We start from the raw sequence: 12,424 nt of genomic DNA on the forward strand, positions 1-12,424 counted from the left end.
CAATCTTTTCGATCCACCGGGTTAAACCAACCGGTCCTTCTGTTCCACTGAATGATGAGGGCTTGCAACCTTGAAAAGTTTTGTAAGTGCACCCCACACGAGGATTTGGGTTAACTGCAGCACCTCTTGCAGCCTCGACCTATAACATTCTGTCGTTCACTCGCTGATTAATGAGTTCCTGGATTTCTTGTTCCGTCATTCGGTTCAATCGCGCCATAATCTTCAACAAGAATGAAAAAAAATAATTATTCACATGGAATATTATAGATGTAGTATGTATTTACAGTACATCGTAGCTTATTAATAATATGAGCCAGTTATTATTATAAAAGCCTTTTCTTCTTATTAGCGTTTTATAATTATATCTAGGGTAGTACCTACCCGTTAAAGTTCATACTTAATAGCTTAGTACGAAAATCAATTACTACCACCCAAATAATACTTAACCATGGAAAATTATTGCATTTCACACTTCACTATTTTACATATGCTTATCTTACATCAAACATTAAGCAAACCACACTAGTAATATTATACAAAACATTATATGATCCCATGGTTTAAAACAACAGCGCATCATTTAACCCAAAGCGTTTGTGTTCAAAGAAATCGCTTAAAGGTTATCCTGGTTGTCTCCCTGCGTTTTGGCTGAGGAACCGAAGAACTGGATGTCGGGATAGAACTAATAGGAATAGCGAGAATAGGTGTGGAAGTATCTGTTGGAGTTGGTGCCACAACATCCTCTGTAGACTCGGGATTTAGATTTTCCATTTTAGTAGCCTTTCGTTTCTTTCCTCGTTCGAACTTGTCTTTCGTAATTTCCTGTATTTCTTCCTCCTCAGGATCACTTTCCGGTTCCTCTTCAATTGATTCATCCGGAACTTGTGAGTCTTCCCCAAAGGTATCGTTTTCATCATCAGATAGATTAATGACTGGAACACCATCTGAAGAGTCTGGTTCGAAGTCGCTGAATGTGATAATAAGTTCTAAGCCAGACATCTATCACATAACAACTAGCACGTTAATACCACATAATATTTACATATTAATTTTTAACCAACAAGGATAAGCAATAGTTTTCGAAATCAAACACGGCCAAAGTCCAGACTCACTAATGCATCCTAACAAACTCGATAAGACACACTAATGCAAATTCTCTGGTTCTCTAAGACCAACGCTCTGATACCACATGTCATAACCCGACCTTAACCATAAGGACGAATACAATAACATATGATTTCATCGCGAGGTATTGACCTCTATATGCGACATTTTTCAAAAACTGCATTCGTTTTTACAATACAAACCATAGCTTTTATTGCAAATACAAGGTTTAAACAACTTAATAATGATTATCGTTTAGCGATAATCTTAGACTTACAAAATTTACATGTGATAATAACAATACGACCTTCAACATATTTTACATTACAAATCCTCCGATATGCAGTTTTATTTTTGACACAAATATGCATACTCAAGATCTTGCTTAAATTCAACATGTTGCAGCGGAAGCTTTTAGTTATCACCTGAGAATAAACATGCTTAAAACGTCAACATAAAGTTGGTGAGATATAGGTTTAAAGCCGGCAGCGTTATGAATATAGACCACAAGATTTCATATATAAACGTCTTAGTAAAAATATTCTAAGTTGTTGAGCACTTGATAACCATACTTAACATTTAATCAACGTCGCATATTCCCTTTATTATGAAATCTTACTACATCGTACCAAGTGTAGTCACCGAAACGAAGTACTGTGCAACCGTTGAATACTGGTCGTCCAGTCCGGTTGGGATTGTCAGGCCCGATAGATCTATCAACAGGATTCGCGTTTACAATACCTCATGTAAATAGTAGTTACCAAGTTACAGGGAAGTATGCCAGTGGTACAACTCAACGTAGAATATATATTTTTAATCACTTGTGTCCATTACGTAAATCATAAAATGCATGTATTCTCATCCCGAAATATTTAGAGTTTAAAAGTGGGACTATATACTCACTTTTGTCTTGAAGGTATTTAACTCGACTTGGTCTCCGATAGATATCACGAACCTAACCATATATATAATATATCAACATATTTTCTTTTCAAGTAATCGTTACATATATATATATATATATATATATATATATATATATATATATATATATATATATATATATATATATACTTTTAATATTTTCTTAGTCCGTAGTTAGCAGTCTGATGTTAGTGGTCCACAATTAGTTGCTTAAATAAAATAAATAAAGACCCCATCGTATTTGTGTTGATCAGAATTAATCTTGACCCATGGTACCATGTTGTCAAATGACGTGTTGCGTACATAAAGTACCGTGTTGTCAAATGACGTGTTGCGTACAATCATGAGGTCTTATGATTAATCTTCTCGTGTTGTTTACGGGTGGTCCTGAAATATATAAAATAAAATCATAAGTAAATATATATTAAATATTATGTTAATTAGCCAAGATATGATTAATCCGATTTTGTCATAATATGATATATTACAGGTCTTGAAGTGTTATTAAAAATCAAATTAGAAGGATCTATTTAGTTTGCGAACAAGTTTGAAATCACTCAAACTATGTTCTTGTTGTTAAAATTTTATAACACAAAATAAGATAGCTATATAAATATGAATCGAATAAGGTTATGAATAAGGTTACTACCTCAAGTTACTTGGACAAAGCTACTGGAAAAGGTAAGAAAAATCTTGGAATCAAAAGAGTGGTGGAGTGGGATTGAAAGATTGGAAGTAATCTCCTTGAAATCGGATGACTATATTGATACGTTCTTGAGTAGGTAAATGAAGAGAGATTAGGGAGTAAATTAACTTGAAAGAAAATTGGAAATGAAATTGTATGTGTGTGTGTGCAAAATAGCATGATTATGGGATGGATATATAGGAGATTTAGTTTGTTTTCTTGCACAAAAGTCACACATGAGGTTAAATGGCTGGTTCCCATATGTAACATCATGTCTAGTGGCTGATCATTGAAGTTTATTGTTGGTATATACCAATAGTAAATACGTATAGAAACTGGGTATGATACGGTTACATATACCCTAGATATACTTGTAGAAATTTTGAGGAATCGGAACGAGAATTCAAATATGGACGGGTTTATAACTATAAAAGAGGCTCAAAACTGGGCTTTTATTTTTGGGTCAAACCGGGCCAAAATAAAATTTTAAGACATTTTTAATAAAGCAATGTTAGCCCAAAAAAAAATTTCCAAGCTGACCTGGCAGCTCGACCCCAGCCAGGGGCTCTGCCCCTTGGACCCCGCCAGGGGTTGCCACTCCTTGGACCCCGCTTATCGGGGGCGCTGCCCCCGAACCCCCGTCATAATCAAGATAAGTTCAAACAAGTGTGCACTCCACACTTCCCCAAACTTGTTCGATATTTATCAAGATTATTTTGGTTACAAATTAATCCCATTACACTTAAATCATATTGATGACATAGATCACCAACACATTATAGATTGTAAGTATATATGTCAAAGAACGTTACATATAGTTATCGTTTTGAAAACTTAAGTTTGTGGTCTCAAAGTATACTTATAACTCATTGTTGTTAGTTCACAATGAAATGTTAAACCATCCTTAAATCATGTTAAATATGTATAGATATGTATATATACATAATCGTATAATTATCGTATGTTATATAGTTCGTGATATCATCGGTCAAATTGGACGGTCAAACGTTGTGTGAAACTCTTTTCAAAAACATAAGTCTCAACAGTTTGGATTGCTTATCATGTTGGTAAGGTTTATTTTATGTAAATATTAATCTCATAAGTATAAAACGATCGGAAAATCAGGGTCGTTACAGCACGATCTTGACTTGTCAAATTACTAGAATACCTCGGAAAAGACCGAATCATCAAGAAATATTTTCTTGATATTTTTAGAGGTTAAGTAGAATACAAGAGTCGTGTAACATGGCACATGATGACGGTATAGTCTGTGAATCATCACGTTTCATTTAGAAACTCAGCATGACTTACTGTAATATAATCACGTTGATCAAGTGTCATTATATTATACTAACTCATGCATCAGTTCCCAACACTACTTCAAAAATATTCCTATTTTAAACTCGAATATCTCAGAATTTTAGAAACTAAATAGTTTCTTTTATGATGTAATACAGATACGCGAAGAGGTAAATGATTTCAGATAAAAATAATTATGGAAATATCTTCAGAAATATCAAGGATATTTATGATGATATTTTCTGGAATTTCTAAGATCGAAGGTTGATGAGGAAAAATTTCTTCCGCAAGAATATAGAATAAGTAAGGAGCAAGATATTCGCTAAAGATTTCATCGGATACAGAATCAACTGGATTCTTTATGTACAAGTTTAGTCCCTGTGATATATTCATAGTTACCTTCATAGTTTTGCATAATCCGCTTTCCAGTATTAAATTTTTCTGTTGAGCGTTTCCAACACTATATTCTTTATTATCAACTTTTGACTATTTAAGGTCGTTTATAGTTTTTGCTGCTTCATCAGTATTTTCAAACTCAGAGAAAAAATTTGCAGGTTGGGGTGCTTTTCAGAATTCTGGAAATGGAGTACGTAAGTCTAGGAAATAGACGTCATATGTATATATGTAACCATTGACGTAGAAACGTTACGAAATTTAGAATAATGGTAGATGCTTCCCGGTATATAGTTTGACAATTATCATTTCAAGACGATGATGAGTACATGATAAGATTTCAAGAAATAATGATAGTGATATTTCAGGGAGATTCAAGTTGTAAAGTAACGGAGTCGCTGGTACGTTTACCGTTAATATGGTGGAACATAAAAGGTTCCCCGGTAACAACAATAGAAAGGTCAATCGTATTTGTCAAGGTTTAATTAAGGCTTGTCCGAATGAATAGTCGAAGTTGACTTGCTGAAGGTGTGACAAAATTGGATACTTGAAAAGGAATTACAAGGATAGTTTTCAGTAATAATAATGCCGAAGGATTTATCACGGATACGTGTTAGAATCTTACTTAGGTTTTGAGAGCTTTCCAGGTGTATAACTATAAGTATAACTCTTTCCTTCCATCGATAATGTATGGTTGGTTCATCTTCTCAATTGATTGAGGTGTTTTAAGAATCATGATGGGTTTGATCGTAGGTGATAATCATCAAGATACAAATGATTGTTTAGAATGGTATCAAGTGGCAGACTTGAAGAAATGTTTAATTTCATATGTTATAATCAATATTTTAATATCTTTTATTTGTCCAATGTTAGTAGTCCACAGTTAGTAGTCCAAATATAGTCCAATAGTCCATGTACAGTTTATTAATCAAGACGTATTGTATTTCCTAGGACTCAATCTCGACCCATTGTACAACTATTGTCTTTGAAGTAATCTCGACGTATTGTGTACATGTGTCTTACGATTTATTCTACGTATTGTATATATATTGTCTAAGATTCAATCATGACCCATTGTACAACTATTGTCTTTGAAGTAATCTCGACGTATTGTGTACATGTGTCTTATGATTGATCTGACATATTTAAAGTGCGTAAAATAAATAACAGTATTTAAATGACGATAAATAAAATTGTGAGTATTAAAATTGCGATAAATAAAATGTAATTAAGGGAATAGTTAGCTAGGATATTGTTAGCGTGGATTCTTAACAAAATTTCACATAGTTAATTAGTTTGTTTCTAATAAATTTTATTTTGTCCAATGTTTTCTTCATTATGCCACTTGCTGGATTCTGATATGTCCAAATCCAAATATGAAATTGAATGAAAATGGTTATTCTGCGGTGAACGGATACGTATATCTGTGGTTGTAAAGAGTATAGGCAATGCCGGTTGAATCGGATTTTGAAGAATGTAAAATGAATTTAAATATTTCTCGGGTTCCATCTTCTCGTAGCTCCAATTGTTTATCCAAACCTTTAATCTTCTCATTCTTGACATTTTCCTCCTTTAAAGCTTCTTGCCGAGCTTCAAGAATTTGCTTTGCGAGGTTTGTTCGGATAGTCAAATTTAGAGCTCGGACTCTTAGAGGTTTTTCTATTTCTTCCTAACTCAATGCATCGGCTACTACATTAGCCTTCCCGGGATGATATCAGATTTCTACATCATAGTCATTTATCAATTCAACCCACCGTTGCTGTCTCATATTCAGTTGTTTCTGCTCGAAAATGTGTTGGAGACTTTTGTGGTCAGTGAATATAGTACACTTAGTTCCGTAGAGATAATGTCTCCACATCTTAAGTGCAAAAACAACTGCACCCAACTCCAAATCATGAGTTGTATAATTCTGCTCATGTATCCTTAGTTGACGTGAGGCGTAAGCGATAATTTTATTTCGTTGCATCAACACACAACCAAACGCTTGACGCGAAGCATCACAATAGATAATAAAATCATCGTTCCCCTCGGGCAGTGATAATATAGGTGCTGAAGTTAACTTCTTCTTCAACAATTGGAACGCGGTTTCTTGTTCAGCAGACCAAACATACTTCCTTCCCTTATGCATCAATGCAGTAAGAGGTTTCGCTATCCTAGAAAAATCTTGGATAAACCTTCGGTAGTACCCGGCGAGACCTAAGAATTGGCGTATTTGTCTCGGAGTCTTTGGAGTTTCCCATTATTCAATGGCTTCAATTTTTGCAGGATCTACTTGAATTCCCTGTCGACTAACAATGTGACCGAGGAATTGCACCTCCTGCAACCAAAACTCACACTTGGAAAACTTAGCGTATAGCTCTTCTTTTCTCAATAGTTCCAGCACCAATCTCAAGTGCTCTTCATGCTCTTGGTTGTTCTTCGAGTAGATAAGGATATCATCAATAAAGACAATGACAAACTTGTCCAGATACGGACTACACACATGGTTCACGAGGTCCATGAACACAACAGGTGCGTTAGTCAGTCCGAACGGCATAACTAAAAATTCATAATGAAATGGCCCGTCCAAATCCATATGGACGAATACATTAACATTTGGTCCCATTGCGAGGTATTGACCTCTATATGATACGTTTTACAAATATTGCATTCGCTTTTAAAAGACAACTTCCATCACAACGATAGTTGACAAATGTGCATACCATTTCACAATATATCCAAATTATAAATGACTTAATCTGTCATTTATTAAATAATAATCTCTTTGAACTCAATGACTCGAATGCAGCGTCTTTTGAAATATGCCATGAATGACTCCAAGTAATATCTTTAAATTGGGCAATTGCACAGCGGAAGATTTCTTTCATACCTGAGAATAAACATGCTTTCAAGTGTCAACCAAAGGTTGGTGAGTTCATTAGTTTATCATAAACAATCATTTCCATAAGTTTTAATAGACCACAAGATTTTCATTTTTCATTATCATTTCCATAATCATTACACAGGCATTTCGCAATCTGCATAAAGATAAAATCATTCATATGGTGAACACTTGGTAACCGAACTAACATGATGCATATAGAATGTCCCCCGCATACAGGCATTTCGCAATCTGCATGCTATATACCGGCCGTCGCAATCAGTATATATCAATCGAAGTACTAAAGCATTCGTACCCCAAATGGGACTTGTCAAGGTCCATAGATCTATCTTTAGGATTCGCGTCAATTAGGGGCCATTTCCCTAATTCTTAGGCTACCAAGCTAAAAAGGGGCGATATTCGGTGTTCATAATCCAACCATAGAATATAGTTTAAGTACTTGTGTCCATTTCGTAAAACAGTTTATAAAACAACGCATGTATTCTCAGCCCAAAAATATATAAAAAGGGAATAATGAAACTCACATATTGTATTTTGTAGTAAAAATACATATAACGACATTGAACAATGCAGGGTTGGCCTCGGATTCACGAACCTATATTAATTATATATATATTTATATGTTGGTCAATATCTGTCTAACAATTTAGGTTAAACTGTAGTGTATCCCAATCCTAATGCTCGAGACTAATATGCAAAAGTCAACAAAAGTCAATTTGACTCAAAATGATTTTCAAAATTTATACATGATTATTATATAGTTTAAATATCGTCGTTTTATATTTTTAAATATTTTTAAAAGATCTATTAGAGTAAATAATATAATTCATTTATTAATAAATAAAATTTTATATAAAATATACTTTTATATGTCTTAAGTAATAAAATTTATAAAGTTCACTTAATATCATAAAATATAAGGGTATGTATTATTAATGTAATTATATTACGTGTGGTGAAAATATATTTGCATTACATAGTTATTTGATGAAAATATTAGTAATGATAATAAGTAAAAGTTGTATTATTTTGTATTAATAATATTAATTATTTTAGTAATAGTAATAATAACAATATTTATATTTACTAATAATAATATTAATTTTGATAATAAATAATAATCTTTTGTACTAATAATAATATTATTACTGATAATGGTAAAAATATTATAGTCATGTTAATGATAATAATATTGTTGTCATCAATAATACTAATAAAATCATAATAAAAATATAAGTTTTCAAGATTTAAAATATTATTTTCTAACAACCATTATAACAATAACAATTTTTAATGATAATACATATATTGATAATGATAATGATAATGATAATGATAATGATAATGATAATAATAATAATAATAATAATAATAATAATAATAATAATAATAATAATAATAATAATAATAATAACGATAATAACGACGATAACGATAACGATAACGATAACGATAGCGATAACGATAACGATAACGATAACGATAACGATAACGATAACGATAATCATTTTAACAATAATACTTTAAAATTATAGATAATTCAATTGACGATATCTTTTAATCCGTTCATCAAAACCATTCGATATCTAAATGAAAAGTTTATATTTTTTCGCCAGCTTTCCAACGACATGCATATCATATACTTTATCTCAATCACATATGTAACTAATTCATGATTTATCATAAAGTATATAATGACAATAATAAGCATACAAAGCATGCATAATCCTATATACTCGAGCACTAGTCAGGGATACACTATTAATAAATAAAAGTTAAGTTATGAGTGCTCACATATCAATATTGAGATTCAATATTGTAGGAAAGTACGCAGACGCAACGGAGATGATAAACACTAGATTTACCTCACGAGCATACCCATGAACCATACCCATCACCTCCATAGTTATAACCCATAATTTCCTTAGCCCTATCCTACTCGAAAACCAGTTTTGAAATAACTTGTTCATGACCTCGTCTTAGTATTTTATGTATAATATTACTAATAATAATAATAATAATAATAATAATAATAATAATAATAATAATAATAATAATAATAATAACAACACTAATAATAATAATATAAATATATATATACCTATATATAGAGATATAGATATGCGAGAAAGATAGATTGAGCAAAGAAGCAAATGAAACGTTCATTTTATACATATTATCCCACCTACTACCCCATTTTACTTTAGTTAGTGACAAAAAGTCACGGACGCACAGAAAAATTAAAACATCCGATTGAAATTGATATCTATAAGTACTCATTCATTATAAATAATTTATATATATATTTAATATATAATATATTTAATCTTTAGAATTAATTAAATATTATATTATATTTACGTTCATGGTAAAAATATAATTTTTACAAAAATGACACGGTCGTGGTCTCTCGACTCATGTACCACTTTCGGTTTTTCGAGCGCACTTTCGTACGTTTAGAAAACTAGCCTTTTACGTTACGCGACGTGTACCTTTAGTAATAGTTTGATTTATTCATCAATAAATTACTTTGTAAAAATGTATCTTATAAAATTTGAACGTCGTGGTCATTTGCTTCTATAAATCAGTGACTCGTTGTTTACCAAAATATTTTATTTTAAATTAATACATTTTATGACGAGATTAATATATATATATATATATATATATATATATATATATATATATATATATATATATATATATACACATTTTTAGAAATATAAATTTTGTATCCAAAATCTTTCATCTAACTATATAACATTTAGTTTTATTTATTTTTCAAAGTTTATTTTCATTTCAGTTAGGAAAATAGTTTAGCGCGTAATGTTTTTTCTTTTTAAGAATTTAAATGGATACAAGTATTAATCGTTTTTAAATATCAATTGCGTCACTAGGCGGTTGTTACTACCGTATACTTAATTTGAAAACATATATATTTAATGAACACGTTTTAAATACACGTTACAACCAATATTTTAACTTACGTTTATTTATTTAAAGGCAATTTAGATAGACAAGTCTTGTTATATGAAAAAGTGTTTTCGTACAGTTGAAAACTACATCAATTGATTACTATGGAATTCCATCGACAAACATATGGAACCAAATACTATATTGTAAAGTATTTATACTTAATATTTCGTTAACGTTATCAAGTTATAATATATACACATATACATATATAATCATATTCGTTCATATAATGGTTAGTGAATCATTGGAATTTGGTCGAGGTTAAATGAATGTATGAACATAGTTTAAAATTCTTGAGATTTAACTTATCAAACTTTGCTTATCATGTCGGAATATATAAAGATTAAAGTTTAAATTTGGTCGGAAATTTCCAGGTTGCCACACATCATGGCCATAACGAGTTCGGAATGTGGTTTTTGTAATATCGGCTTCTTTAACACGAAGATGATGATAACCGGAGTGAAGATCAATCTTTGAATAAACGAATGAACCTTGTAGCTGATCGAATAAATCATCGATTCTCGGAAGTGGATAACGATTTTTGATGGTAAACTTGTTCAATTCTCGGTAATCAATACATAATCTGAACGAACCATCTTTCTTTTTGACAAATAAAACAGGAGCTCCCCACGGGGAAGAGCTGGGACGAATGAAACCCTTCTCCAATAATTCTTGAAGTTGACTTGCGAGTTCTTGGAGTTCGGATGGAGCAAGTCTGTAGGGCGCAAGGGCTACAGGAGCAGCACCCGGTGCTAGATCAATTTGAAACTCTACCGCTTGGTACGGTGGAAGTCCGGGTAAATCTTCTGGAAATACTTTGGGAAAGTCGCGGACGATTGCTACGTCACTCAACTGTCTTTCCTTCGGATCGGGTTTGCTCACGTGAGCAAGAATAGCATGACACCCCTTCCTGAGATACTTCTGAACTTTCAAACAACTGATGAGATTCAACTGCTTGCACTTCTTATCACCATAGATTATTAACGATTCTCCATCTACTTGAGGAATACGAATAGCCTTATCATAGCAAACAATCTCAGCTCGATTCTTGGATAGCCAATCCATACCAATTATTATATCAAAACTTCCTAACTCAATAGGTATTAAGTCCACTTCAAAACTTCTATCACCCAAAGTTATACTATAGTTACGATACACTTTTCAGCCTTAAGTAATTTACCACTAGCTACTTCTACAATATACTTTCTGTCTAAGGTCGATAATGGAGTAATGATTCTAGGACTTAGTTTGCTAGACACAAAACATAAATCCGCACCAGAATCAAATAGAACATGAACTAGTAAATTGTTGACTGAAAACGTACCAGTAACCAACTCAGGATCCTCTTCTGCATCTCTGACATTAATGTTGAACGCTCTACCACGCACGTTCCCACCATTTTTCTTCTTATCCGGGCACGAATCAATGAAATGCCCCGGTTTCCCGCACCCATAACAAACCTTCGGTGCAGCAACTTTATCATTCCCTTTAGTAGGCTCCTTTGCAGCAGTATTAGAAACAGAGCTCTTACAATCACTGGATATGTGTCCCTGTTTGTTGCAATTGGAACACACAACTGTACAGTACCAAGTATGGGGCTTGGAGCACCTTGGGCACGTTTGACGCTGATTACCCTGCTTAAAACTCGAGTTATTGTGCCTCTTATGCTGATTGTGATTTGAGTTGCGGTTACCTTCCCATTTCCGCTTCCCACTCTCATCTTTCTTAGCAACCTCATTACTAGTCTCCCCAGACGGGGTCTTCTTCGCCTTACGCAGAATCTTATCATTTAACTTATGTGCCATAGATATGGCAGCTTCAATAGCTTAAGGTTCACTTGATTCAACCCCAACTTCAATCAACTCAGACAATCCTTCAATATAAGCCTCGATCTTGAGGTCTTCGGTAGGAAAAGCATTGGGACACATAAGAGTCAATTCAAAGAATCGCTGATCATACGCATCAATGTCGTTTCCCTTCATTTTCTAATTTTAAGCTCAGTCTCCAGTTTCTTAAGTTCACCCCTCGGACAGTAGCAGGTGATCATTCTTTGCTTAAAAGCTTCCCAAGTAAGGCCATATGCCACCTCATCCCCAACATCACTAACATGATTGTTCCACCAAGTTAAGGCACTATCTTTCAAAGTGCAGCTGGCGAAGTTC

The 12,424-nt window shown here is 32.9% G+C and overlaps 1 protein-coding gene across 1 annotated transcript; it reads right to left on the reverse strand.

The window, feature by feature from the left end:
* Positions 1 to 6,644: 6,644 nt before the first annotated feature.
* Positions 6,645 to 12,067, reverse strand: LOC139850160 (uncharacterized). The gene is made up of 3 exons (XM_071839747.1): positions 11,443 to 12,067; positions 10,881 to 11,350; positions 6,645 to 6,722 (listed from the first exon to the last, which is right to left on the reverse strand). Exons 1-3 carry the CDS (start codon positions 12,065 to 12,067, stop codon positions 6,645 to 6,647), a joined length of 1,173 nt encoding a protein of 390 aa, XP_071695848.1.
* Between the last annotated feature and the right edge of the window lie 357 nt (positions 12,068 to 12,424).

Source organism: Rutidosis leptorrhynchoides, chromosome 5, assembly GCF_046630445.1.
Source record: "Rutidosis leptorrhynchoides isolate AG116_Rl617_1_P2 chromosome 5, CSIRO_AGI_Rlap_v1, whole genome shotgun sequence".
Taxonomy (NCBI): Eukaryota; Viridiplantae; Streptophyta; class Magnoliopsida; order Asterales; family Asteraceae; genus Rutidosis; species Rutidosis leptorrhynchoides.